General features: G+C 37.6%; 1 protein-coding gene across 6 annotated transcripts; it reads left to right on the forward strand.

The window, feature by feature from the left end:
- LOC107031141 (DDB1- and CUL4-associated factor 4) lies at nt 1-27,888 on the forward strand. Of its 6 annotated transcripts, XM_027914008.1 has the most exons (14): nt 2,612-3,142; nt 3,226-3,690; nt 3,805-3,948; nt 13,038-13,186; nt 13,338-13,468; nt 21,484-21,711; nt 22,265-22,443; nt 22,736-22,836; nt 23,339-23,500; nt 24,337-24,392; nt 24,499-24,556; nt 27,157-27,274; nt 27,351-27,461; nt 27,541-27,888. In XM_027914008.1, the coding sequence occupies exons 4-14, from the start codon at nt 13,142-13,144 to the stop codon at nt 27,618-27,620; spliced, it is 1,269 nt and encodes a 422-aa protein (XP_027769809.1). In that variant the 5' UTR covers nt 2,612-3,142; nt 3,226-3,690; nt 3,805-3,948; nt 13,038-13,141; the 3' UTR covers nt 27,621-27,888. The 6 variants fall into 6 exon arrangements, with proteins under 6 accessions (XP_015087906.1, XP_015088222.1, XP_015087989.1 ...); XM_015232420.2 differs by lacking the exons at nt 2,612-3,142; nt 3,226-3,690; nt 13,038-13,186 and adding exons at nt 1-161; nt 241-353; XM_015232503.2 differs by lacking the exons at nt 2,612-3,142; nt 3,226-3,690; nt 13,038-13,186 and adding exons at nt 241-353; nt 2,503-2,579.
- Nucleotides 27,889-27,960: the final 72 nt, after the last annotated feature.

Here is a 27,960-nt window from a genome sequence, read left to right on the forward strand (position 1 = left end):
ATTTAAGAGTCAAAAATCCCAAATTGCGCCATTGACCTTATTCCCCAGGCCGACCCGCCTACTCATTCAAGCTCTTCTCTTTCTCCTCTGGCGGCAAAAGTTGCAGAGCGGAATAAGTCATTACTCTGTAGATTGTTGCAAAGTATAAGAGATGCCCAAAGGTTTATTTCTTCACCTCAATCCCTTTTTCATCATTATTAATTAATTTTTTAGAGAAGTTAAGAATTTGTTTGTTTTCAGAGCTTCCTGGATTTTACTATGATGCGGAGAAGAACAGATATTTCCCTATTAAGGGTCCGATTCCTGGTTCTTCTAAGAAACGAAAATCGCCTTCACCTATAGTCTCTACTAAGGTAATTATCACAACTACACCTATTTCTTTATTAGAGGGTGTTTGGTAGCTGATTATAAGAAATATTTGATCCTTTATAAGTAATACCATGTTTGGTAGTTGATTATAATTGTATATAAAATTAATACAGTATTTGGTTGTTGATTATGATTATGCATAAAATTAATTTGGTATTTGGTAGTTGATTATGACTAATTGACTATGTATAAAATTAATATGGTAGTTCGTTTGCAATTTAGAAACCTACATAATTAGTACATGTATACATTATGAAGATGGAATAACAAATTCATGAACAACTAATGTCTGCACAACTAATTCCTGTGTGAAATAATACATAAATTTCCTCGTGACTGATTCATGTATTAACAATGCCTGCATAACTCTAGTCAACTACCAAACCCCTAAGAGTTTAAGCTGGTTACATCCTGAAATTTATGTAAATATCTAGACCTTATGTTACTGTTTGCATCCTGAGTTTAGCGTATGCATGAAATGTTTTAAAGCTTATATTGCACTGTTTTTGGGGAAAAGAAAGAAAGAGAAGAGTACCAATGGGCTTGCTTTTAATTGGTAACAATAAAAATAATGTAATATGATGCAGTAATAGCAAACGCTCAGGCAGAGAAATCTTAAAAACAGATACTTTAACTGGGAGAATGATGCAATTATCAATATTTGCAATAATAGAGATGTAATGGCGAACTGTTGGGCAGGGCATCTATTTGAACAGATTGTATTATTGGTTGAATGCAAATTTGCTAGGGCAAGCATTCTTTGAGTTCAGTTGTGTTATGTTGCGGAATTTAATCCAAGTACTACCTTTTTCTTGTAATTTCGTTTGATTCTGAGAAATATGATTAGTGAGGATTCAGATAGCTGGCACAACATGCTAGAGGTTTGCCTCTGTTTTTAATTTGTTTTAGGAGAAGAAAGCTATCTTTGGAAATTTAGAAAGAGTAAAAATGGCTAGAATCCCTTTAATTTTGTCTTTCTTGCATTGATCATCGTATAAGCTCAATATACTGGAATGAAGATTTGTCAGGTTGCTTCTAAAAAATGAACTATGTTGAGGAAAATTTTGGAAGCATGGCTAGTTGTTACTTCTACTACTGCCTCTATTCCATTTTATGTGATGGTATTTGATTGAATTTGGAGTTCAAGACGTTGATTTGATGTCCATTTCATTTTCTACGACAATGTTTAACTAGAAACATGGATTAAGAAAGAAAAGAAGATCTTTGACACATAAGCTAAATATAATAACATTCAAAAAGTACCCTTACATTGTATGGTCTTCAACATGCCACATTTTGTAAATTGGGTCAAAATGAGATTCTTTTTTTATAGGCGATAAAGGAGTATTATTGATGTAAACTAGCATAAAGGTATTGCTAGTGAAAAGTACATCCAAACATGAACTTCACTGACTGTATAAAGAACTGAGAAAGTCAATAATGGAATCCAACTCTCAAGTCTCAACACATTTTCCATGATTATGTTGTACCTAAAACTATGTGAGGTTAACAATGCTCTCTTTCTTGTCTTCAAAAATTATGTGTGGCTTCACTGGCTTGCAATTTCGAATTCAGTTGAGCCATTTTCTATGAGAACCTTTATATGGGTCATTTGGAAAGAGAGAAATAGGAGAGCTTTTGAAGGGGTCGCCCAAGACTGTGTTGAACTGCAAACTAGTTTATTTTATTTAGTCTCGTTTTGGTGTACCCATGAGGCGCCTTTTTAAATAGGGATCTGGTCTAGGTTGTTGAGAACCATGTTTAAGGTGTAGATTCTCTCCTTTTGGTATACTTCTTATATACAGGGTTTCTCCCTTTATTTGTGAATAATACATGTACCTGGTGAAAATTTTTTTGACAATGTGAAAGAAGAAAAGCAGATGCAAAAAATTTCATTTGAAAAGAAAAAACATGAACTGACAAAGATATTTGTATGAAAATGGAAGAGAATAAATAAAATATCATCACCATAAGCAAACAAGATCTAAGAAGCAGACGGTTTATTACATATCCTGGCAGTCAGGATGCATGTATTAACAAGGGGATGCTTTGATTGATTAATCTTAAATATATGTGATTAATTATATTTAATATCAAAGTCTTTGATAAAATTTAATGGAGAGCACACATCAGTTAGGTTGAGGTCACTTGCATTGATGGATATAGGGAGGCAAAGAAGCTCTGGTGTGCAGGAGATGAAAGTTTTCATTGTAAGTGTCATGCTATTGGTACTGTTATATAATGTACACATTCCTAGTCATGGACCACTTCTGTGAACATCGAAAAGGAGAAAAACACTTTAATTCCTGTGTCGAATTGTTATCAATGGTATTTTCCATGTGAATTTCAAGCTTATAAGTTTTGGCTAGTGCACTAAACTTGCATAATATGGTGCCCTCACGCTGGAGAGGGTTATATGCATGTAACAAATTATTATTGCTTGCAGAGAGATATTGTGGCCACTTGTATCTTTTTACTTGGTCATAATGAAGGAACTATTATTGCATTTCCTTTGTTGCTTCATGTGTATTTGATTATAGAGGCGAAAAGGAAACCTAGCTATTCTTTTTGTTCTTAAGTAAGTATAAGAGCAACACTTAGGAAGGATGAGAGAAGAAGTTGCTCCAGCGGTGCAAGTTTTTGGCCTTATCTTGCAGGTGACGACGACGTCGAGTTGACGGCAGAGAAAGACTAGGCATATTGATTTGAAAGTGGCAAAGAGGGTAGCTTGCTTCTAGGCAGAAGCCTTGCGTCTCACACTTTGATGTTCCGAGTAAGCGGCTTATAAAGTCTTCTCTTGTACCTAGACCGTCGGCTTTTCAAGGCCCTTAACCTAGTCCTGGTTTGGTTCTCCAGAGGAAAGATTTGAGATACCATAGCCTTGCTTCTTTTTCGGCCAAATCCTGATTTCATTTTGCTTCTCCCGATCGTTGATCCTGATCGACTCGACATGAAGTTGGAATCGCTAGTAATCGCGGATCAGCATGCCGCGGTGACTATGTACTCGGGCCCTGTACACACCGCCCGTCACACCCTGGGAATTGGTTTCGCCCAAAGCATCGGACCAATGATCACTCATGACTTCTGTGGCACACTTGTACAAGTTTTCGAATGAGGTTTTTGAACAAAACTTCGATAGTCGAGAGGTGTAAGCACCGCGAGGTGTGAGGTCGGCCTGACCTATTAAGTAAGTTAGTTAGAGATCGAAACTGGACGTGAAAGAGACTAGACTTCTAGTAAGAGTAGGTGGCCGGTGGGAGCGAGAAGTTTGGGACATGTTTGGTGTTTCTTCCATCAATTTCACCAGGTTTTCCAAGCTTGGTATTCACATTTATCTTGGAAAATATTGTTTTACAGTTGGTGAACCAGACTGCATTTTTCTTTCTTTGCCTTCTATTAGGGTGCTAATTTAACTGAATCCTTCTTACACTGTAGGAGAGAGACAAAGGGAAATGCATGAAGTCAAGGAGCAATAAGTTACTCCATGTTAGGGAGTTGTGCGGTAAAGTCATTGTATCCAGAAAAGGGAAACTAAATTTTCAAATGGAATTCCTGAAGAAACAAGCATCATACCCTCTGGTATGCTCCATGCACCTTTAATCTTTGTGTTGACTTCATTTTGCGTGTCCTTGATATTGTATATATATCTGGAAATAGCACCTAGTTGAGCTTTCTGTCTTTTTGGTTATTTTATTTTGGTTTAGTTGTTGAATTCCTAGTAAATAAAAATTGCAAATCCAAAGCTGCAATAAGTGGGTTTGGTTCAGTTTCTCTTCCCCTTCTATTTTTCAAAGCTGATTCAATCGGCTTCCTTTATTGATTCAAAGTTATAAGCAAAACTGCTGGTATAAGTTGGTCACAGACATTTGGTTATGCACCCTTAACCTTCGTGCATAAAACAGAGATCATAGTGAATTTGAAACAAAAACCATACCTGAAAAATGTGAGATCCAATAAGTCAAGCAAAATATTCTTGTCCACATAAATATGAAGATAGAATAAAGGAAATTTTGATTTCAAATGAAGTGTCTGAATTAACAAGCATCATATCCACTTGTATGCCCTCAGTGTCTTTAATCTTTGTGTTGAATTCATTTGCATGTCCTTACATTGTATATAAATCTGGAAATAGCCCCTAGTTGAGCTTCCATTTTACTGGCTATCTTATCTTGGTTCAGTAGTTGATTTTTTCCTACATGAAAAAGGCTCAGAAAAGTGGGTTTTTTTCAGTTCTCAACAGAAGTGCTAGTGTAACTTGGTGACAGAAATTTGGTTATTCACCCTTAACCTTCGAGCATAAAGCAAAGTGATACCAAAACATAACCTGAGGAATGTGAATCAGATTTCCTGATCAGCAGTCAAGCAAATTATGTTTGTCCACATAAATATGAAGATAACAGAAATGCTTTCATTTTGGCTCAATATTTGGAAATATAGCACAGACAAAATCATAATTGGGCCCCAAGGTGAGTTGTGTGGTTGATTCTCAAGGGGCTTTACTATTTTATGCTGCCACCTGTGTACTGACGAATCAGGTTCTTCAACAATTAATCAAGAGGAAAATGCGGAATAATAATTAACACAAGGATTTTTGCGTGGAAAACTCCTTCCTTTGGGGAGTCAAAAATCACAGCCTACCCCAGTAGGTTTTCTCTCAAATATTCACCAACATTTGAGCATATTTTATAAGTGCAAATCAAAAGGGCTGATTCTAGCACATTTCACCTTTCCTAGTTGCAATTGTCGTTTTCAAGATTCTACCCCAGTCTTGACAACCTTTGCCACTCAAGGAACAAATACCTAATGCAAATTCTCTATCTATGAATGTAAAAGGTTACAATTTAAGCACAAAGAATCAAACTAGATTATAAGAACTGCAGCAATAATCTTGATAGGAACAGGTTCTTCATGTTGCCAGTTACTCTCTCTCATGAAGGCACTCCAAATGTTTTCTTTTTATGCATTGGAGTCTTTGTCTTCTCGCTTGTCTTTAACAATATCATTGTCATGCGTTATATAGGAGTAGGAATTGCCTTGTTCATCTTCTCCCAATCAAACAAAAATGTGTTCATGTTTTCAAGAACCTAATCCAAGTCAAACTTGGTTTCCATTCGCGTGCCGACCTTCCCTTGTTTTCTCCTATTTCCAAATCTCTTTCCATGTGTGCAAATATGGTAATATTCCAGTCATGATATCTTGTTCCTTGATCCATGTGATTAGTTGTAATTCCAACTCCTCAAGGAATCCTTCATGTACTTGGAATATGCTTTGCGTCTGATTAGCTGTCTTCTGTAATCTATTGTGAAGGACCTGGTTCCTTCACTTATTGAAAAACCTTTCGAGGAAGGTTGAACCACCTTAGGTCTTAGCCTTACCTTTGCATTTTTGCATGAAGTTGTTTCTGCGGCTTGAACCTGATGACTACTTTTACCATTGCACCGATGATCTCTTCCTTCTAAAGTATGGGAAAAGGAGTTAAAAACAATCAACAATAGGAAGGAAGGGGGTATAGCTCAACTTCCTTCTTTCCCTCAGTCTTGTAGTGTGGTTCAACAAGCTCATTGTACGCGTGCAACTAAAAGTATATGTAATTTTTATCCACAATTAATTCTCGGTCCTACTATTGGGAATGTTATTGAGTATTGGAATAAGATTGTATGAATAGAGTGGGACAAATACTAAGGATTCATATAGCTGAGTATAACTAGCTTGGGATTGAGGTGTTGTTTTGCTAAAAGAGGTTGTAGTAGTTTCGAATCAAGATGCATGGCTTATTGCTGTGACTTCTAATGGGTTTCACAAAGTCAGCATATGGCTTGCTCAATCATAGCTGTTGTAAGTTGTAATACCTTTTTGCGATGTTCATGACCAGAGGTGGATCTACCCACTGCCGTGGGCTTGGACTATATAAATGGATTTAAAAATTTGCCATACTTTTGGGAAAGTGTGTATAAGACCGTGAACCCATTGGCCTGACAAAAATGCAGTGTACTTCTATAATCCAACTCTTCCGACAGACTTGTTGGGGAACTGGTTTTCAGTAGTTTTGCATAAACACTACTAGTCATTATTTTAGACATGTTTAGTTATTGTTTCTTGTATCAGATTTGTTATGTTTGTTAATCATCAAAACTTCGTATGTAGCATAGCTCATAGCTCAACATGCTTCATTGTTGATTTTCCCTCATTTATTGGCTCTGCGGCTCTACCAATTCCTGAGTTCATCAAAGTTGTCATATCATTTTCATTACTATAATGTTCCTAATGTTTAAGGTTGAACGCCCTGCACTTTTAATAATCTTCAGTTAAGAGTGATATATTACAAGTTGAGGTGGTATACCTTTTTGGGAATATTACGCGGCTAAGCAAACTTATACTCCCTCCGTTTCAAAAAGAATGATCCTATTTCCTTTTTAGTCTGTTTGAAAAAGAATGACCCGTTTCCTTTTTTGGCAACACTTTAACTTTTCATGCGACATGTTTTAAGACCACAAGATTAAAGGGTATTTTGGTACATTTGACATAACTTTAATTTAGAACCACAAGATTAAAAAGTCTTCTTTTGTTCTTAAACTCCGTTCCAAGTCAAACTAGGCCATCTTTTTTTAACAGAGGGAGTACTATTTAATTACTCATCATAGCTATAGTTTGCTATAATTACCACTCGCGACTAACATTATACATTAATTATGTGGGCTGACTTCGAGTTTGTATAACTAGTCATGTTTGTATATGTATAATTCGCCAGGATATACAAATAAATATGTATACTATACAATTTTTTAACCTATATACATACACAATTCACCTCTCTCCCACTCTCTGCCCTCTCTCGCTCGCCTCTCTCCTTCCTCTCTCAATCTCACTCGTCTCTCTCCTCCCTCTCCCAATCTCGTTTGTCATTTATACAAATGTATATGTATAATATACAGTTATATACAATTATATACATATACAATTCACCTCTCTCCCACTCTTTTCCCAATCTCGCTCGCTTCTCTCCATCTCGCTCGCCTCTCTCCTCTCTCTCCCAGTCTCGCTCGCCTCTCTCCTCCCTCTCCCAATCTCTCTTGCCATATATACAAATACATATGTATAATATACAATTATCTAACCAATATACATATACAATTGTCTAACCAATATACATATAGAATTCACCTTTCTCTCACTTTTCCCCCCTCTCTCTCGCCTCTCTCCTCTCTCCTCTCTCTCCCTGTCTCGCTCGCCTCTCTCCTCCAAATAACATGTAGCTACAAATTGTAATTTTCAAACTATAGCTATGAAGAGTAATTAATTATTTTTAAGTGGCTATATGTGAAAGTTTTCGCACCTTTTTTGTCTTGTTGATTAACTATGACCGCTATCTTATCTCGGGTCAACTAGATGTGTGATAGTTTGACAATGCACTGTATCTTTTTCCTTGAATATCTAGTGCATAAGATTTACTCTTACGACCAATGGAGCACTCTAATGGAAAATCATAAATGTGGGGCTTCACTGCAGAGAATAAAATACATATCTTTGCTTTTTCTAGATCTCGATGGTTGACATCATATGCAGTTATTAATTGTTCCATATCGTGCAACTCTCCTTAGCAATACTAAAATAAAAGGTTAGGATTTTCAAGTTCAAGTTATTATTTCTTAAAACATAATTGTCTCTAGAAATGATCTTTTCTTGATAAGTAAGACAAAGGTTTTATTGCTAATGACTAATCAGAAAGACACAAACAACACCAAGAAGGTCCTACTATTTACAAGAGAGTTACAAAGATCATAAGACTTCTATATTTCCTAAAGAAATTTGAGAAAATCCACTAATGTGTCCATAATATACAATCTTCGTATTGTACAGAAAAAACTAATAGATCGAATCATGCATACACACACGCACGTGCACCCATAGAGCACACATGCAGATATGTGTGTGTGGGGACTAAGCTGACTTGTTTCTAAAGCATGTAGGGGTCATTTGGTTTCTGGTTAGAGTTATGATGCGTGTATTAGTAATACAGGGTTAGTTATGAAGATATTTTTGAGAAATGGTAACTTAATAGTTATGCAGATATTAGTAATGCGGGTGCAAGGATTACTTCTGCGGAGTTTAGTTATTCACGTATTTTAGTTATTCCATCTTATACCCTGCATAAAGTAATACGTAGATCCCCTCATTACTTATACATATATTAGTTATGTAGAAAAGAGAATACAGACCAAACATTGTATTAGCAATGCTATGTTTTATGGTGAAAGAGTAAATTTCATCCAAACATTGGACAATTTATGCTAGATTCTATGTGGGTGTTATGTTTTCTCATTTTTGCAACCAAACAATGTATAAAGTTGCGCAAGTTTTAATACATGAATAGCTATTCTCTAACCAACAACCAAATCACTCCTAGTGTTTCATTCCTCTGATACCACGGATGAAATGCATGCTGGAATTGTACTCCAAACCTTTCGATATCACTTGTCAATCTTTTGGATGGACCAACTCCGGTAAGCAACTTGAGAGATTTTGGCATCGCATACATGGTATTTAAGATATTTTTGATGTGTTCCATAACTGTGAAGCAATTGAACAGTGTAAAAATAAGTAATTTCTGTTCTTGATATCGTTAGAACAGATATACAGCTGTTTCATAAGGCCATCCCCCTCCTCTGAAGATTGGATTGTGAGCTGAGCACAGTGAACTGATGTCCAGCTTAAACAGTCTACCTTCAGGTGTGCTTTGCTTATCTCCAAGACTCCAAGGCGAAATCATGTTAGGGGAAGTCTTTTGTTATGGGGAAGTTTAGCAAGTCCTTACAGTAAAGGCTCCATTACTATCTGCAACCCATATCAGAGAATCAGTTTGTAAAGACAATTTTGTCATATCTAGCTTCTTGAATAAAGAGGTGCATGTCAATTACCCAGTCATGGTAATTCATTCTAAGATTCATCTCCCTCTGGCATCAGTATCAGTTGCAAGGCTGTCGAGGAATTCTTCTTATGGAAATATGCCTCATTTATTGCTTATTTCAAAATGGTTCTGATTAAAATCCTCTCATTGGCTTCTTGTGTGCTTCCATAAACCAACATCATATGCAGTACAAGGCAACAAGCAACATTGGGTGCAGCAAGGATTGAGCATATAATATTTGGTTTGGTCGGTCATTCCATACAGTCTTGATCTCGATTATCAACTCCATAGCCATTTCTGAATGAAACTATTTTTGTTATCTTTAGATTGATCCCTCGGTCCCTCTTCTTCCCTTTGATCACCTTTACCATTTTACTACATGGGAGTTCTTGCCTATTTCCTTCCAATAAGAATCTCCTCCGATTTTATCCAATTTCTTTACTACTTCAGGAATAGGAAATGCATACATAATGTAAGTTGAGATACTGTTGAATACACTGTTTAGCATTTGTCTGCCCTCATGGTGATAAATCTGTCTTTTCCAGGTTGACAGTTTCTTTTCAAACTTCTCCAGAATCCCATTCCAAGTGGTCATAGCTTTGTGTTTGTCCCCAAGGAAAGAAATCAAAACATTGACAAAGTATGTTCGGTACATCATTCTCTATGCCAGATTCATAGTTTAGAGACAGCTTCAAAGACAAGTAGGACAAGCTAATAAATTTGACTTGTCTTCACTAGCTCACAGAAAATTAGAGCATCTTTTGTATGATATGTGAGATATTGGCTGAATTCTGAAGTCTCTTAGTTGTTCCCACTGTAAAGGCCTCTATATCTTCTCCAATGCTACTTTCAGAATGAGTTCCTCAAATCAAAATATAAAGAAAAAGAGATAAGAAATTGCGCTATCTCAACCCCAACAACAAGCAACAACATACCCAGTGTAATCCCACAAGTGGGTCTGGGGAGGGTGGTGTGTACATAGCCTTACAGGCTCACCTGCCTTGAGAAGGTGAGAGGTTGTTTCTGATGGACCCTTGTCTCAAGTAAAGCATCTCAAAAATCAAGTATGTAAAGCAATTACAAGTGTACAACAGTGAGGAATCCATACTGAATACAATGGAGAAGAGAACAGTAACAACAACAACATATCCACTGGAATCCCACAAGTGGGGTCTGGGTAGGGTAGAATGTATGCGAACCTTACCACTACCTCCCGGAGGTAGCGAGGCTGTCTTTGAAGGACCCTGGGCTCAGATGCAGCAATTCAGATACAAAGAAGAAAATATTAGCAAGTTATAAGGAAACAGTGCAAAGTCTACCAGAAGGGAGCAACAACAACAACAAAAACAGTGGAATAATCAGAACGCAATAAACAACATACTAGGATAGAGTATTGCGAACAATAATAAATATTGATGGATATCAAAACAAGAACTACAATAGTACAACTACCTCCTTGAAGTTGTCCCCATGTGACAATTCAAGTCCCCCCCAGTGAATAGCTTCTCGATATGCCAAATACCCCTCACAACTCTTCCAAATCTTCCCAAAACAGCTTTTTAACCATATCGTTCAAGCCCACTTGTGGTGCGCATGAACTATTTACATTCAAGGTAGATTCTCCGGTGACTAGTTTAATTGTCATCATCCTGTCATTCACCACATGTCCTCTACCACTAGCTCCCCGAGTTCCCTATCTACTAAATGCCTAAGCCATTCCTGTTCTTCGAGGCTCATGAATACCAAGGTTTAAACTAATCAACATCTCTATCCATATTACCCACTCATTTGGTCTCTTGGGCACAAACTATGTTGATGTTCCTCTTCTTGAGAATCTTTAGTAGCTCTGTAGACTTCCCCCTCAAATCCTTATGTTTGAAGACCTAATTCTCAGCCTAGTGACTCCCTTGTGACCCTTGACCCCCACCCTCAGCCCCAGCTCACCAACATGACCTTACTCTACCATCATTCACCAAAGCCACAATAAACTATAAGCTGCTGTATGTAGATTTTACTACGCTTACACTATGAAAACACAGTAAAAATAAAAGAAAGAAAAACTAAATAGCACACAGTTACAGAATCAAACAAGACTAAAAACAATTTGGAACAAGAAGTGGAAACCGAGGCAGAATTCAACAAGAAACTAGAAAGCAATATATACAGGAACTATAAAACAGAGGGCAGAATCAAGCAAGAAACTAGAAAACGAATATTCAGAAGGACTAGAAACAGAGGCTGAATCACGCAAGAACTAGGAATTAGATGATGAAACCTGAGATGTCAATCAATTTCCGGTGGTGCATGCTCCCCCCACCCCACCCCACCCCACCCCTGTGCCTCATGTTCCTCTCTTATGTCCGCTAGAACTGTGTTAGCTGAACACTGTTGCCCCTGAAACTTGAAATACATGCAGCAGAAAGGTAATGGTGCTCTGTTCAAATTGGCCGAATCCCTGAAGTCAAATTGCTCACAACTGGTAGTCTGGTACAAAAAACCATGACCCAAATTCGTTGAATTTTCTTGCCAACAAAAAAACAATCAAATATTGTTCTATTAGATTGAAAAATTCTTTAAAGTCCAGGTTAAAAATTAACTAAGGTTGGGTTTATTAAAATGGGAATCTTGGAATTAGATCACTGTCAAATGCACGACAGAGAATTGATGATCACGAAAACTGTGAAAAAATGAATTCAGCTAGAAATGACTCCAAACGCTGAGTTTGCTAGCTCTGCTTGTTGGGAAAAAAAATTGTGGTTCAAGGGCATTCAATGGAAAATAGAGGAGTCAATAGGCTGGTGTTACGGTGGTGGATCAACGAGGAAGTGAAGGGGGCGGTATTTTGCGACAGAAGAGCTTGATGGAGCCGGTGGTTTCAATCCATTAAGAGAATGAGAAAGAAGGAATTCCTCATTAGTTGGAAAGGAACCCTCAGGACAATGAAGAGACATATTTCATCCCGTTAATCCACTTCTCCCCAAAACCCATGTCTTCCATCATATACAAAAGGGAACTCTAATTTACATTGTTGAAGACCTTAGGATCCTATTTACCAAGGAGACACACCTTATCTTGCCTCACCACTTGTCCAGGCGTTTATTGGCAACTAAGATGTTATCTGTAATCTGCCTTGCAATGAAAAACACCATCTGAGTGTCAAAACGAGTTTAATAATGCAACACTTTAGCCTCTCCAAGTAATTTTGCTATAATTTGGTATAAGCGTTGGTCTGAAACCCGTTACTTCTTCACATTGATTGTCATTAGTATTACTCTCTCCATTTCAATTTGTTTGTTTGGTTTTGACTTGACACGGAGTTTAAGAAAGCAAAGAAGGCTTTTGAATCTTGTGGTCTTAAACTAAACATATGTAGAATGTAGCAAAATGTCTTTTAATCTTGTGGTCTTAAACATGCCTAGTTGAAAGTAAGAGCTAAAGAGTTCCCAAAAAAGGGAACACTCTTTTTGAAATGTTCTAAACAAGAAAGCGGACAAACAAATTGAAACGGAGGGAGTTATTATTATTTTATATCTTAGTACTGTATAAGATGTGTGAAGCTCTTCTGAAAATTTTAAATTGATGACAGTGATTGGACCTGGGGCTTTGTCACCTTCAAAACATTTCAACTATTCTAATTACCTTATGTCCTTTACCTCTAGTATATGTCTTCATCCCATGAATATGAATCTTGTTATTTTTATTGTTATTTAATCATTTCGCTTTTCCCAGTTCTATCTTAATCTTTCTTTCTTCACAATGTCAGATTGTTTGGGATTGGTGTTGAATGAAAGGGTTAGACAAGAGTAAGTTTACCAGCAGAATTTCCATCTCTAGGATGAAAATATTTCTTTCACTGGTTTTGTTTTAATGTGTAGGATCTGTTTCCATTCTATTGACCAACTGTCACCAAAGGTGGGGCTTGTGTGGTGTTTACTTCCTTCTTGATAAATAAGGGAAATATATTGTATCATTAAGCTTTACCAACTCATCGTTGTCCTTATCTTTTGTTATTAATGCGCTTTAATGTACTCTATCTGAATATATATGTACTGTATGCATTCAGATTTGGAAGTATGATGGCACACAAAGAATTGTTAACACTGCTTTGGAGCACTTGACTATTGATCAAAACACGCCGGAGGGCCCGGTGGAGACTGATATTCTGTTGACAGGTGGCATGAATGGCTCATTATGGTATGTCTTCTGTTATAATTGAAACTCAAAGAGTAACTCAGCTGGAGTTGGTTGTAACAGTTCTTTTTTTTTTTTTTGAGAAGGTAACATTGTGTATATTCATTGAAACGAATTCTTGGGTTGCACTAAACCATATTTACAGCTTGTCAAAAAGTAAGAAAACTGAATCTGAATCCTAACAGGAACCTAGGATATCTATAATGGATTCAGTGTCCTCTAAATACATTTGCTTGCACCAGAAACTAAAAAACCTTGTTGTGCGGAATTTGAGATAATACGAGTAAATATAAACGCGAAAAACAAAGACAACAGATTTACGTGGTTCACCAATAAATTGGCTACGTCCACGGGAAGAGGGAGAGCAGTTTTATTAAGGAGAGGCAAGAACAGAATTACAGAATAGGGTTTGCCATAGCGTCTATATATAGTGCTAAGCTACGCCCTAACAGGCTTGGGCCCAACATACAGAATTGACAGATAATTAAGGGCCCAATACAACAACATTGTATCCCGTCGGCCCGGGGGCGTCTCCGCCCCCCCGGACCCCCAGGCCAGGGGGCGCGTCGCCCCCCTGGACCCCCCGACTCGCTGACCCCCGTCCTTTCTGTTTGTAACGGGTCCGATTCAAGGCATTCAACAAGCCTGATACAATTTAGTTTGATCTTTTGAAGATCACAATTCTTGCTCTCAAACTAGCATTTCATTCTTTCCAAACAGTCCACCAATTACAGGCTGGGACAATCCTCCATCTATCTCTATCTGCAGCTCCCATCCCTACTTCTCCCCAACTGTATAAAAGATGCGTGATTCTGTTAGGCATAGACCAAGCAAAACCCCCGAGACTAATGAAAATCCTCCATGGCTGGGATGTTATTGCACTGGAGAAACAGATGATTAACTGTCTCAACCTCTTCCCCACATAACTAGCATCTAGAACACATGGAGAACTTCCTTTTCTTGAGATTTTCATGTGTTAAAATTGCTTCTCTTGCCAGAAGCCAAGTGAAACATGACACCTTGAAAGGGATTTTAGGTTTCCAAATCTGCTTCCAAGGCCAAAGAGAAGGTTGTTGTCCATCTTGATTTAGCAACTTATATGCAGAGTTTACCTTGAATGTGCCTTTGTTATTTCTGCTCCACCATAATCTATCATGTTCATTCCTTGTTCCTGTAAAAGCTTCCAACCTACCAAAAAAATCAATCACGGTCCCGATTTCCCAATCATTTTAATTCCTTCTAAACTGGAAATTCCATCCATGCTGTGTCCAAACCTCAGCTACACTCACTTGTTTATTCACTGCCAAGTCATGCATCTCCGGAAAGATACACTTCAAGCTAAAGTTGCCCAACCATTTATCCTCCCGAAATGAAGTCTTGATGCCATTTCCTACCCTGATGGTCGTATTGATCTTCAAGAGAGGCCACAAGATTCTGATGGACGATAGGCTTACCCCATATGGTGTAAGTACCTCCTTTGTCGTCCACTTGTTCTCAGTTCCTTTGCACCATTCTTCTTTGGGATCAAAGCAATGTAGGTGGCATTAAAGCTCTTCTCAAAGATATTGTGAGAACGGAAATTCTTAAAGGTATCCATGATATCCTTCTTCACTACATCCCAACACTTGATAAAAAAAACCATTGTGTAACCATCTGGACCAGGAGCTTTGTCCATGGCACACATCTTTAGACATGCAAGTACTTCTTGCTCCTCAAACTCCCTTTGTAACTGTTCGTTTTCGGCTTCAGTGACCATTGGACAGTTGATTAGGTTGCTGGAAGGTCTTCTATATGAGGTTTCTGAAAAAAAGCTTCTGATAAAAACCAATAATCTCCCCTTTAATTCTCTTTGGATCCTTCACTGTTTCATCTTAAATTATCAGTTGATCAATGTTGTTGCATCTTTTGTGTGCATTGGCCACTTTGTGGAAATACTTGGTATTTTTGTCCCCCTCTTTCCGCCACAAAGCTCTTGATCTTTGTCTCCATGCTATCTCTTCATTTTATGATGTTCTTCATAGTTCATAATCAAAGATGCCTTCATTGTTGATTCTTCTTCTGTTAGGACTCTATTTTCCATTATCGCATCCAACATAGCTAACTGACTCAGGATTTGGACCTTTTGTAACCCTAGGTTGCCCAAGCTGGTTCTACTCCACTCCTTTAATTTGCCTTTAGGGCCTTGAGCTTACACCCAAGGATATAATCAGGCTTACCAGTGAATACAAAAGACTCCCACCATTCTCTAATTTTTTCCACAAAACCCTCCGTGTTGAGCCACCAATTGTCAAACTTGAAATAGGATTTGTTTTGCTCCCAAGCTCCACATTGTATAGCAATGGGAATGTGATCTGAGCACAATCTCTGTAACACCACTTGTTGAATTCTGCTAAAGTTGGCATCCACTCTTTGGAAATTAAAATCCTATCAGTTCTAGAAGCAACATTGTTATTGTCCCCTTTAAACCAAGTGTAGTTACCCCCTACCAATTGTAAGTCCACGAAGTCCATATCTTCAATAAAATCAGAGAACTCTATCATACCTAGAGTTCTCCTTTTGCAATTTCTCTTTTCTGATGGATATCTTGTGAAGTTGAAATCTCCACACACTGACCAAGGTCCCTCAAAAAAGACTTCTAACAGAACCTATTTCCTCCCTCACATGCTCTCTCTCAAGTCTGCCAATAGGAGCATAGACTCCTGTTATGTGGCAATTGAAATCCTGAAACACTGCCTCAAACTTGCAGGTGAGGGTGTAGGAACCTGTTTCCAGTACTTCCCCTTTCCATGATCTACTGTCCCATAGCATAAAAATGCCCCCCCCCCCTAGTGCCACTTGCTTGTAAACAAACATACTTAACCCATCGACCACCCCAAATCTCTTTTATTATATCATGGATCTTCCCCTCTAACTTTGACTCTTGTAGACATACAATGTCAGCCTTCCAGTTGGAGATTAAACTCTTCACAAATCTCCTTTTATCCCCGCTATTTAATCCCCGAACATTCCAGGACACAAGTTTTACATTCATTGTAAAACTTTGTCCTTTTTCCCCCTCTCTCTTCCCCTCACATTTGAAATTAATATCAAAAGAAGTCAGGCTTTTCAATTCCTGAACCCCCTTGTACCTAGGCCTTTTGCTAATAGAATCACTTTCCATAGCTTGTCTGCAACTGTATATTTGCATAAGTAGCTCCAGAGATTCCTCCTCATGTCCTTGAAAGTCCACACCAAACATTTTTCCCAGCTTGATAAGATTTTGTCTTACCCACATAGATGTCTCCTTCTCTTTTTGTACTGCGGAGCTCATGTTATTTTGTATGGGATACGCATCCTCCACCACCCACTCCTCAATTTGTTTGTCAGTCTGCATGCTTGATTTGGTATTTTGATCCTCCTGAATTTCCAGAAAAAAATCTGGTTTATCACTGCTAACCTCCATCGCCATCGTTTTGGGGGGATTCGAAGCATCTCCTGAGTTTATAATTGAGTTCCCATGTTCTGCATGCCCTTCTTTTGTTATAGTATCATGTTGCAGAATAGTGCTCTTAACAACTGGAGCATGGTCCTCTATTATCACTTGGGCCTGATAAGTCATTTAAAATGATATTTGCTCTATCAGGCCCAATCTTTTTTTTAGTATTGCCCCAGCACAAAAAGTTTCTCAAATAGACTTGGGTCTCCACTTCCTTAGCACATGAATGTGGGGTCTCATTTAAAAAGACTCCAGCTGTCTCTGGGAGTCCCATGTCTGTAGGAGACAACTCTATTACCTGTTGGTTAAAAAGACAGTGGCAGACCTCCAGTTTCTTTGCTACACTCTCCCAGCTCCGGCAGGACTAGCTGGTGATTTTCTTCTACCGCCGGCGTCAAGATTTGAAATCGAACTTCCCTCTCTACCCAAATTGGGATATCCCATCTCTCTTAATCGAAATCTCGCTCGGGCAGTTTTTTCCATCTCCACGGATTTTAATTCTTGCCCACTTTTAATGGTTCTTCAAATGCGTCTCCTCCTCAGTTTCGACCCATCCTCCACAAAGATTTCCAATTTCTATGAAGATTCTTTGTGACCAGAGTTGTAAAGGTACTCCTAAAGCTCTAATCCAACTGGATTTGGCTTTTTGATTGGAATCTTCACATCCTACTACTGGGTTCCACCACTGAAGATTAAATTTGATCTTCTCCCACCTTCACTCACTCTGTACGATTTGTTCTGCCATGTGCCTGTTTGGAAATTCGAAGAGGGACATGTTGTTGACCATCTCGTAAATGTCAATCCCAAACACTCTGTTCAAAGAGACTGCAATCCATCTCCTGATCTCTGATAAAGAGGGAAGTTGTGTTTCTCCCTCATTAAAAGAGCTCACAATGCACCTCTTGAAAAGTCCAGTGTCTCTTGCCCCTGGTGTCTCTGTAACTTGAAGGTTTCCTTCACTGTACGAGATCTCAGTCTCACCCAAAGTGTTTGATCTCCATTTGCTTTCTCCAGCTGCTGTGGCATAAGAGAGGTCCTTAAAAAGTTTGGGTTGTACTATATTCTTCAGTTGGTGACAGCATTGAATGAACCTCTCTATCTTAAAGGCTATCTCATTCCACCCAGCATCTATAGCTAACTCTGGAACTATTATAACTACTCTTTCCATACCAGCAAGAGTTAAAATGCTCAAGAATCTACCGTACTCATTCACTTTCCTAGTGCAGAATGTCTCAGTGAATTTTTCTTTGTATTTCCATTTTCTGATTCCTTTTTCTCTATCCTTGGATGCTTCCTTGAGGACTGTGCAGAGTCATTTCATGATTTTCGCACTCATGGAAGACCTTATCATCAGTTTGCGGCTTCTCTCGACCCATTCAAACCAAATGTCTCTCCCCACTATCCATCTTGTTATATCGAAAGACTTGAAGCCTGCGTTGAAATATATCCTGTTTTCCTCCATCACAGATCAAGAGAGGAAGAGCTCTGCTAGTGAAAGAAGAAAATAATGAAAAAAAGAGAGTTCGGTGAAAAGGCTACCACGGTGGGAGTTGAGAGTAGAAAGAAAGGACGTTTTCGGCAAGGAGTTGCCGGAAAAAGAGTTTTCTCTCTCCTATGAAGTAAGAGAAAGGGGAGTGTTGGGAGTAGTGCCTGGGAGGAAGTATTTAACACATTTCAACATTTAGAATAACACTATGTATTGATTGTGTTAATCAAGACTTGAACTTTCTTAGCCTAATTATTATAGGAATAAAGTATTTCTTATTGTAGTTGATTGTCTTAATTAGTTATCGGATTCATTGTACAAATAGCATTTCTAATGGGATATAAACACACCAGAAATACAATAAGTCGTTCTTATTCTAATCTTCATGGGTATCAGATCTTGTCTTAATTAGCTATCGTATTCATTGTACAAATAGCCTTTCTACTGGGATGTAAAGACACCAGAAATACAAGAAGTCGTTCTTATTCTAAAATCTTCGTGGGTATCAGAGCCATTGCTGTCTTTTGAGGTGAGGTTTCTTCATTCGCAGCACTAGAGTACCTTCTCCTCAAAAAGACGTCGAGTGTTCTCCCTCACTGTTACAGTAGATTTCTGAGCCCTTCATCAGTGTTATGGGATAACTAATACCACCAGAGCTTTCCCTGCCTTCAGCGACCAAACCCCATAAAACAGATCTGACAAAGACTGCCGTAGGCTCCGCCAACAGTCACGCCTCTGGTAATGCGTCAGCTTCATGCGCCGGCGAGTGACCTTTTTGAAGAAATTTTTTCCATTATGGTTGCAGGCCTCTTCCGACCTCACCCAATCAGCTTTAATTTTTCCTGACCACTGAAGTGAGGGTCAAAGTGAATGGCATGAATTTTTTTATTTTTATTTTTGAAACTGGTAACATTTTTTATTCCTCAGCATTAAGGGCTATGCTGGCCACCTCCAATAAGTTGTTACTCGGAAAGAAAAAGTTGGAGATACTTACAATGCTCTTATGAAATCCACTAGTTGGATATCTTCATCTATATTCTTTCTTAACACCAAAAGCCTAAGGAAGTAATTACTTTTTACATAATCTTTTCTATAGTACATTCTTTCCCTTAAAAAATTCTCTGATTTCTTTCTTTCCGTAGGGTCCACCAAATGCATGCTGGAACTGGGCTCCACCATCTCTTCTGACTTTTGATGCCTCCCCATCTAATCCAGCAGCTTATTAGATCTGCTGTGTGTTCTGGCATGGTCCAGCTGATGTTGGATATGCTGGGGTGAAGAGGGCCCAAATCTGTATTGTCACTTTACAGTGTAGAATAAATGTTTGTTGGTCTCAAGGGTCTTCTTTACATAAGATACCTTGATGCAAAATTGATGCCCCTCTTTTGCACCTGCTTGCTCCCCCCTCCATTTGTATAGCCTGTTAACAGAGAACTACCCCTTTTTTTGGTGAGCCCAAGTCAGTCTATCTGGATCCAAATTAGTCCTAGGACACCCGAGCTTCAGCACCTCACCAATTTTCCTGTCAGTAAGAAGTCCTCTGAAGACTAGGTTCCAACCATTCGTGGTCCACATCTCCTCTATTCTTTAATCAGGGTTAGAGCTTATGGAAAGAGTCCAGGGAATAAGTTCCTTAGAATCCCTTGATCACACCATTTGTCTGTCCAGAACTGTCTGATCTCCCGTTCCCACAAGAATCTTAGTGTTATGTTTTTGCTGTTCCAGTAATTTTAGTTCTCTGCTCTCCAACTCCGTATGTAGAGATCACTCCATTTGTGCACCAATGGTCTTCTTGCCCATATTTATGATGAACTATCTCTTTCCATAGGGTCGGATTTTCATAAACATATCTCCGTAACCATTTGTTTAACAAACACTTGTTCTGTAACTTAAGGTTTCTGACTCTCAATTCCCCATTCTTCCTATTCTGTTGGACTGCCACCCATTTAACCAGATTGAACCCCCTCTCAATTTCGTTTCCTTGCCACTGAAAGTTCCTCCTCAAGAAATCCAATGGCTTTATCACCTTTTCCAGGAATTGGATACAATGACATCACATAAGTTACCATGGAATCCAACACTGAATTAATTAAGTTACTCTTCCTCACAGAGATAAGCATTGAGACTTCCATAATGTAAATTCTTTCTCAGACTTTTCTATTATGCCATCCCAGATCTCAATTGCTTTATGTTTGGATCCCAATGGCATGCTTTTCCACCTTGCACTTAAGAATGCTTTCCAGGGATTCAACTGCACAACCTTCCTTGATTGGGAACATGCTACCTTCCTCCAGTTGACTTTAAGGCCTGAGCAAGCTTCAAATATAACCAGAATCACCCTCAAGTTAAAATTTTGCGCCTATTTTACTTCACAGAAAACTACTGTATCATCAGCATACAGTACTTGCTCAAACTGTGGAATAGACCCTAGATTTGTGTTGTGACTTTGCAGTGTAGAATATTTATTATTTTGTGTGTGCCCAGTTAGAAGTTTTATTAATTAATTCAGTTACCATATTATTTATTTAAAAACTATAAATCAACTATTTTTTACAATATTAGTTACAAATCTATAGTTCTTTAATATTTTCAAAAAAACAATATGCATCTTTACCTAGTGATAGATAAAATTTAATAATCTTTCTTACATAGACACATTTGTCAAACATTAAGGATTACTTTTTTTGATAAAGATTTAACTGTAAAATTACACTTCTGCAACCACACATCATGTTAGTAATTATATTATGACAAACAAAGAAATCTTTGTGACTACTACTAGGCTGTATAATTACTTCCCTAGTAATTACATCAAATCCAATTATGAGGTGGCTTTCCAAACAAACCCTTAATGTTCAGTTTTTCATGCCAAGTGTTTTACGATCAGATATGTACATTCATGTTTGTGGTTACAATTTCTTTAAGCAGCATGGACTGTCTTTATTAGTCAAAATTTTTGTGATCCATACTAGTTTGATGAATTATCCTTGTTGAAAATTCATAATGGTATGGAACATATTTTCCAATACATTGTTTTGAAGTCTAGTACGTTCGCAGTATATTTGAGGTTGGAAAGGTTGGACAACAATTTAATCAAGGGGTAAAATGCTTACCAGTTCGTGTTTGGCCTCTCAAAGACAGATACGGGGAAGGGTATTATGACTCACCAGGACATGTCTGGAGACCTCCAGGAGCTTTTGTACAAATGCCATCGAATATATCTTGTATAAAGATGTCCCAAAAGCACCCTGCACCTGTCAGTGATGCTTCTTTAAAGCATATTCTGTATCCTTTTAAGGGTTGAGCAATCAATAGCTTCTTGCCTCATAAAATATGTTTTGTTCCTCATTGTTATATTGTCCTCTTCAACTATAATAATGTAAGTTGGCTGGTCTGATTTTGTCTTTGGTGACTCATACGACACATTTGTTTTCAATCCAAGGCTAGAGCTTTCGATTTGTCGGGTATATAAAATTTTACTTGCCTGTTTGAAATTTAATAAATTTACTTTAGTGTTTGCTGGTGTAATACTTTTTGCTGCTTCTTGTATATTGGAGTACTAAAGTAGTTAAATTGACCAGCTTTTTATTCTTGTAGATCTTCAAATTTGTTAAAAGTAACTGTTATCTTTGGTTTTGGCTCACTGCTCTTCAAAAATTAAGTCTTTCCGCTCTACTCTAAAGTCCATACCTACTCGAAGTAAGACAACCAAAACATGATTGAAGTCGTACGTTCTTGTCACAATTTTTTTCCTTTCCTTTTCTTCTGTTTTCTTTTTTCTTTTGAGAAAGGTGACAAAGTCTGTATCACACTTGTGAGACTTAACGCTAGAGCTCAGGATAACTACTCTGGGAGCTGAATCATCTGGTGGAACAGTCAACATTCTGAACCTCAGTGAACCACTAGATCTTAATTCAAGTATACCTACTGATAGAACAAGAATTTCTGAGATTGCTTCATTTGAGTGTACAGTTTGGACAGCAGATCGTAGTCATGATCAGAAACAAGCAGTAGTAGGCTAGTTCTTTCCTCCATGTTTGCAGTTACTAAAGTCCCTTTGCTAATATAGAATTCCAATTTTGAGATTGATTGGCCTTTGAAATGCAATTCCCATGCTGTCATTTCAATGTTTTACCCTCTGATTTGAAGTAAACTCTGCTCTTTTGTGATCCAAGTTGTCAAACTTTAATAACGGGTTGTGTCTATTACTCTATTTAATTTACTTGTCCTGCATGTTTTATTGAAGTTCCAAGAAGAAAAATACTTTTCTTCATTGCCAGTTTCTTATATCCTGCTTAATATTATATAGGAACCAATAGAGGAGCTGCAATGTTGGACATAGAAACAGGAGTGAAATCCTGGGTTTGTCGGTCTAAAAGCGACGTGTTCTCCATACAATTTGATAATTCAGTAAATTTCTCATACTCCATCCTTTGTGCTTTAATTACTTATTGTGGCATTGTATAAATTGCAATTAGTTGTACAAGAGAATTTATAATCTTGCAAACCTTCATATTAACAATTGGTTTACAAGATTTCATAAAACATGAAGATGACAAATACCGTCGTCAGTTCACTGAACTAGTAATCCAAATTGGTCATGCTTTGTTTCTAAAGTTACATAATTAGTCAATCCAAATAAATGCACATTATCATATTCATTTATGTATTCATTGAAAACTGAACTGTTTCAATTCTTGCTTTTGTGATACACATGGACATGAATGTAGTATATTCCTAGCTCTTCAAACTTGTCTTTCATCTGCAACAAGGTGCTCACTTGATGAACTTTTGTGACAATTGGAAATGATAAGCATCCTCTGGAATCATCTGTAACATTTCTTATGCATCCTGGAAGGTGAAGTTTCTGACATTGTGTTTTCAGAATATTCCTTTTTTTTTTGTATTGCAGGAAAATACTGTTTTATGTGGGCTAAGAAATGGAACAATTTTATCCATCGACACCCGTCTAAAACCAGGAGAATTTTCTGGTAGGCTTCCTCAGAATAGAATTCCGTGCCATTCTAGTGGGTCTTCTAGTAGGTTTAAAAGCGCTGCTAGAGATTCCTTCCAGGTATTAACTGCTTTCGTTAGGAGCGTGTGTATTCTTTTCTTTCAGTAAACTTCCCTCCAGCCCACCGCATTTGCAAGAGCAGTAGTGAACTTCCTCTATTCCAAATTACAGCCATGGTTTGAGTTTATGTTATTACTCAAAGATGGGCAATTAGAGAGTTCATTTTGGAACAGGACCCAGTTGTTGGGAACTTTCAAATTCAATTCTGGAACACAAAGTTAAATCCCCCTTTATCGTCAGGCAATCTAACATTCATTTAGAAACAACAAAGTTAGTCATTTTAAGTGGATGTTAAGCAAAGATAAAATTACATTCATTTACGCTTTGTTGTTATAATGGAAGACAAGCTGGAAACTAAAGGCATCATTAGGAGCACTTGATTAGGAGTTTTTATCATTTACACATGTTCAATTTACAGAAACTGGTAGTTGTCCCAAATGTTTCAACAATGGAAGTATTGAATGTGAAAAATGTCCGTTTAGTTCAATAAGATACCAATTATGTTGTTGTAGTGATATCAGTTTCATTTAAATAGGGCCTTGGGGGCTTTGAATGTGACAGAAGAGCTTATATCATTTGCTCATGTTTAATTCATTGGATTGGTTTTCTCAAATGTTGCAGTAATGGAATTATTCAACGGGAAAATTGTTTAGACATTTCAGAAAGACTCCCCAATGCTGTCTTCTCGTTATGAAAATCAGTTCATTTAGGAATGGCCTCTTAGGCTATGAATTTTCTGCTCTACTCTTAAATTTTTGTGATTGAAGGTATTATGAGAGCTCCATATTTGTTAGATAACACTTGTACAAATTGGTGGATATCTTTTTTCTATGCAGCTCAAAGGGAGGATGTATCACTGCAACACAATCTCTATGCCTTCATCTGTATGTTGGTTAGTGAGCTTTCTTTGCAATATTACATGAGGACTTCTCATTTTTTTTGCTTAATTCATTAATAAATTCTTTTCTTGCTTTTTTTTCCCTTTTCTGATATTGCAGTTTGGCACCTTTGAGACTTTATGAGCAATGTTTCCTGGCAAGCTCTATGGATGGATCGGTTAGTATTTAATGTGATTCCTTGGGCTATATACTAGGGTTTTCTCTCAGCTGTTTTTGCAATCCTTGATGATGAGCATTATCTTGATGCTTCCCACACAAGTCTGTCCCTTAACGTTTGTGTTAAAAGGGCTCCAGAAGAATCAATCCTTTTTTATAGTGTAATAGCTGGAGATGGTTTATCTCTTTGCACATAATGTAGTTGTGGCAGCAGAAAATTCTCTTTGGGAGCATGCTTCATTAAGATTTCAAAAATACATAATGTAGTGGTGGGCACCTGAGTCTCAAGTTATCGCATTTTCTTAGATGCCACGAAGCTTATGATTATTATCATTATTCTTTAGTTTCTGTTAGTTATCCATAACTTTAAGAAGCAGAGACAGTGAGAGACTACTGTCCATTGATCGTGGTAGGCTGGTACTACCTAGTAGTTTCTTTGCATGATTATTCGACTCTTTATGTTTTTCTTTCCAAGGTCTCTCTTTGTTGAATTTTCTGTTGGGTTTTATTTGCCCTAAATTTCTTACCATAAATTGGTTTTCCTTTTAGGAAAAGGTTTTGAATTGACTAATCCTTTTCTTGTAGGAAAAGGTTTAGGACTCTATAAATAGAGGAATGTTCCTTCTAACTTAATCAGCATTCACAATGTAGTTTTAAGGGCTTTGAGAGTTTTGGTTAGGGGGAGAATTTGTGGGTCACAAGCTTGATACGTTATCACTTGTGTGAACCTCCCATGTATTCCGAGTGAATTGGTTGAGGTTGTTTCTCTCTGTATTTTGTACTCTCATATTTATAGTGGATTGCTCATCTCCTTTGTGGACGTAGGTCGATTGACCGAACCACGCTAAATCTTTGTGTCTTTTGGTATATTTCTCGTTGTCTTCTTACTCTTGGTCTTTCGAGGTTTGCTTTGCTAGCTTCCGCGTTTACACCTGCTTATTTTCGGTCCCAACAAGTGGTATCAAGCCAGATTCAATGACGGAGTCAGGTTCAGTGGTTCGATAATCGATGATTGAACCAGGTTAGAAAGATGTGTTCATCTTGGCGGTGTAGTTCTAGCAGTAACCTTTTTGACAGTAATGAAGATTTTGTTGGAGAAATTGTTTCAGAGAGATCCTTTGTGTTGAGACATAAATTTTGCAAAGAAGATTATGGCGAGGAGAAGCAAGTGTTGAAGATTAAGTGAAGAAGGTGGACAAATTTATTTTGTCAGAAATTCAGGCCAAGGGGGAGATTTGTTGGGTTTTATTTGCCCTAAATTTCTTACCATAAATAGGTTTTCCTTGTAGGAAAAGGTTTTGGATTGACTAATCCTTTTCTTGTAGGAAAAGGTTTAGGACTCTATAAATAGAGGCTTGTTCCTTCTAACTTAATCAGCATTCACAATGTAGTCTTAAAGGCTTTGAGAGTTTTGGTTAGAGGGAGAATTTGTGGGTCACAAGCTTGATATGTTATCACTTGTGTGAACCTCCCATGTATTCCGAGTGAATTGGTTGAGGTTGTTTCTCTCTGTATTTTGTACTTTCATATTTATAGTGGATTGCTCATCTCCTTTGTGGACGTAGGTCGATTGATCGAACCACGTTAAATCTTTGTGTCTTTTGGTATATTTCTCGTTGTCTTCTTACTCGTGGTCTTTCGAGGTTTGCTTTGCTAGCTTCCGCATTTACACCTGCTTATTTTCGGTCCTAACATTTCCTTCTAAAAGTTTCCGTTCCATTTAAAGTCCAACAATATGCTAATGGTTTTGGTTTCTCTATTTGGAATAAGAGGACTGGTTTTATTGTAACTGTAGTTTCTAAGCTGATCTATGTTTCTAGAATTTTAGGCCTTAAAATTTGGTTTCTTGGTTTATCTTTTACATTTTCATAGTTTGAGATGACTTCTTGTTTGCGAATACCTGCATTTTCTCTGCATAGTTTGAGCTTCTTTTTTTCTCTAAGAGATGGGCAGGGAGTCCCCGATAAGAACAACTAGTTCCTGCTTGTGCAAGGGTCCTTTGGTTGGTGAACAAGTTATACTAGGATTATAATACAGGGATCAAATAATGACGAGATTATTTTAGAGGATATACTTTTATTGGTAAATGTTTTGTTCATGGGATTAAAAATGGGATAATACGGGATATAATATAAACATGAGTTCGTTTCACGCTTAGATAAATTAGGATAAACTTTTATTTTGAATTTTAACCTTGATTTTTTAAAGGACTCGGGAGAAATGCTTTAAAGAAGGGCATCTTTATCATTTTGGTATTCTATTCCATGGTCACTAATCCTGGGATTGTTATTACATATTGAATGTGGTACAAAAATAATACCATAATTGTAGCATAAATAATCCAGAGGTAGCTAATTTCTAGAATAAAAAGTTCAACCAAATGCGTATAAACTTCTCGTATTTTTGTTATCCTTTATCCCACAAGCCAAAACGACCCCTAAATTAGTTATCAAAAGCTGAATGATTTATTATGGTAGGTGAGTGTGTTGTGCAGTCACTATTTAAGTGCATATAGTTGAGTGATTTGGCTGATTAGAAATGGATCACTTAATTAGTCTGTCTTGTACACCTGGATTATTTATAACATTGACATATTTCCAGATAAAGCTTTATGATCGTCGTCTAATGAGGGGTGCAATTCAATCATATCTGGGAAATAAAAATTCTCATAGTCGGATACAGCTTGGAGTTGACTCATCAGAGACGATGGTCATGTCAGGTAGCTATGGCTTTATTGACGCTTGTATCAGTACAATAGAAAAATGTGAACACTTGCTAAAAGACACTCTTGTTAGGTGGAGAGGACTATCATTTGCGGCTATGGAGTATCAAATCTGGCGAACTGCTATTCGATGATAAATTCATGGATTCGATCCCCTCAGTTGTACGCTGGCCAAAAACTGAAGGTATTACCCACCTTTGCTTGGTCCATATCCCTCCAGTAATACATGTTTTCTATCCTGTGATACGTCCAATTTCTGACAGGTCTCCTAGGAATGGGAAAACAGATACAAGGTGCATGGCTTGGATCTGAAGAAGGGTTGTTTTTCATGGACTGGCCTTGAGGAAATGTCTTCTTGGTGGTCTCTTACTTGGAATATTCAGAACTTTGCACATATTATTGTCAGCTGGTTTTGATTAGGGATGGCAATGAGGCGGTGCAGACGTGCAGTTTTGATGTTATACAGCGCAGGGCGGGTTGTCTTCTTTTATTTATTATATACAATTTCCCTGTCACATTTATTCGTTATTTTAATGTAATGCTTCCCCGTTAATAATTAATTAATTAGTGCTCTTGTGGTTTTTTTTCTGTAAAAGCTTTAATTTTCTTTACCTTTTTTCTTTGGTATTTCCCCCCCTTTTTAGAGGGAATGTAAGATAGTTTTTTTGATAGTTTTTTTTTTT

Source organism: Solanum pennellii, chromosome 1 (assembly GCF_001406875.1).
Source record: "Solanum pennellii chromosome 1, SPENNV200".
NCBI classification, from domain to species: domain Eukaryota; kingdom Viridiplantae; phylum Streptophyta; class Magnoliopsida; order Solanales; family Solanaceae; genus Solanum; species Solanum pennellii.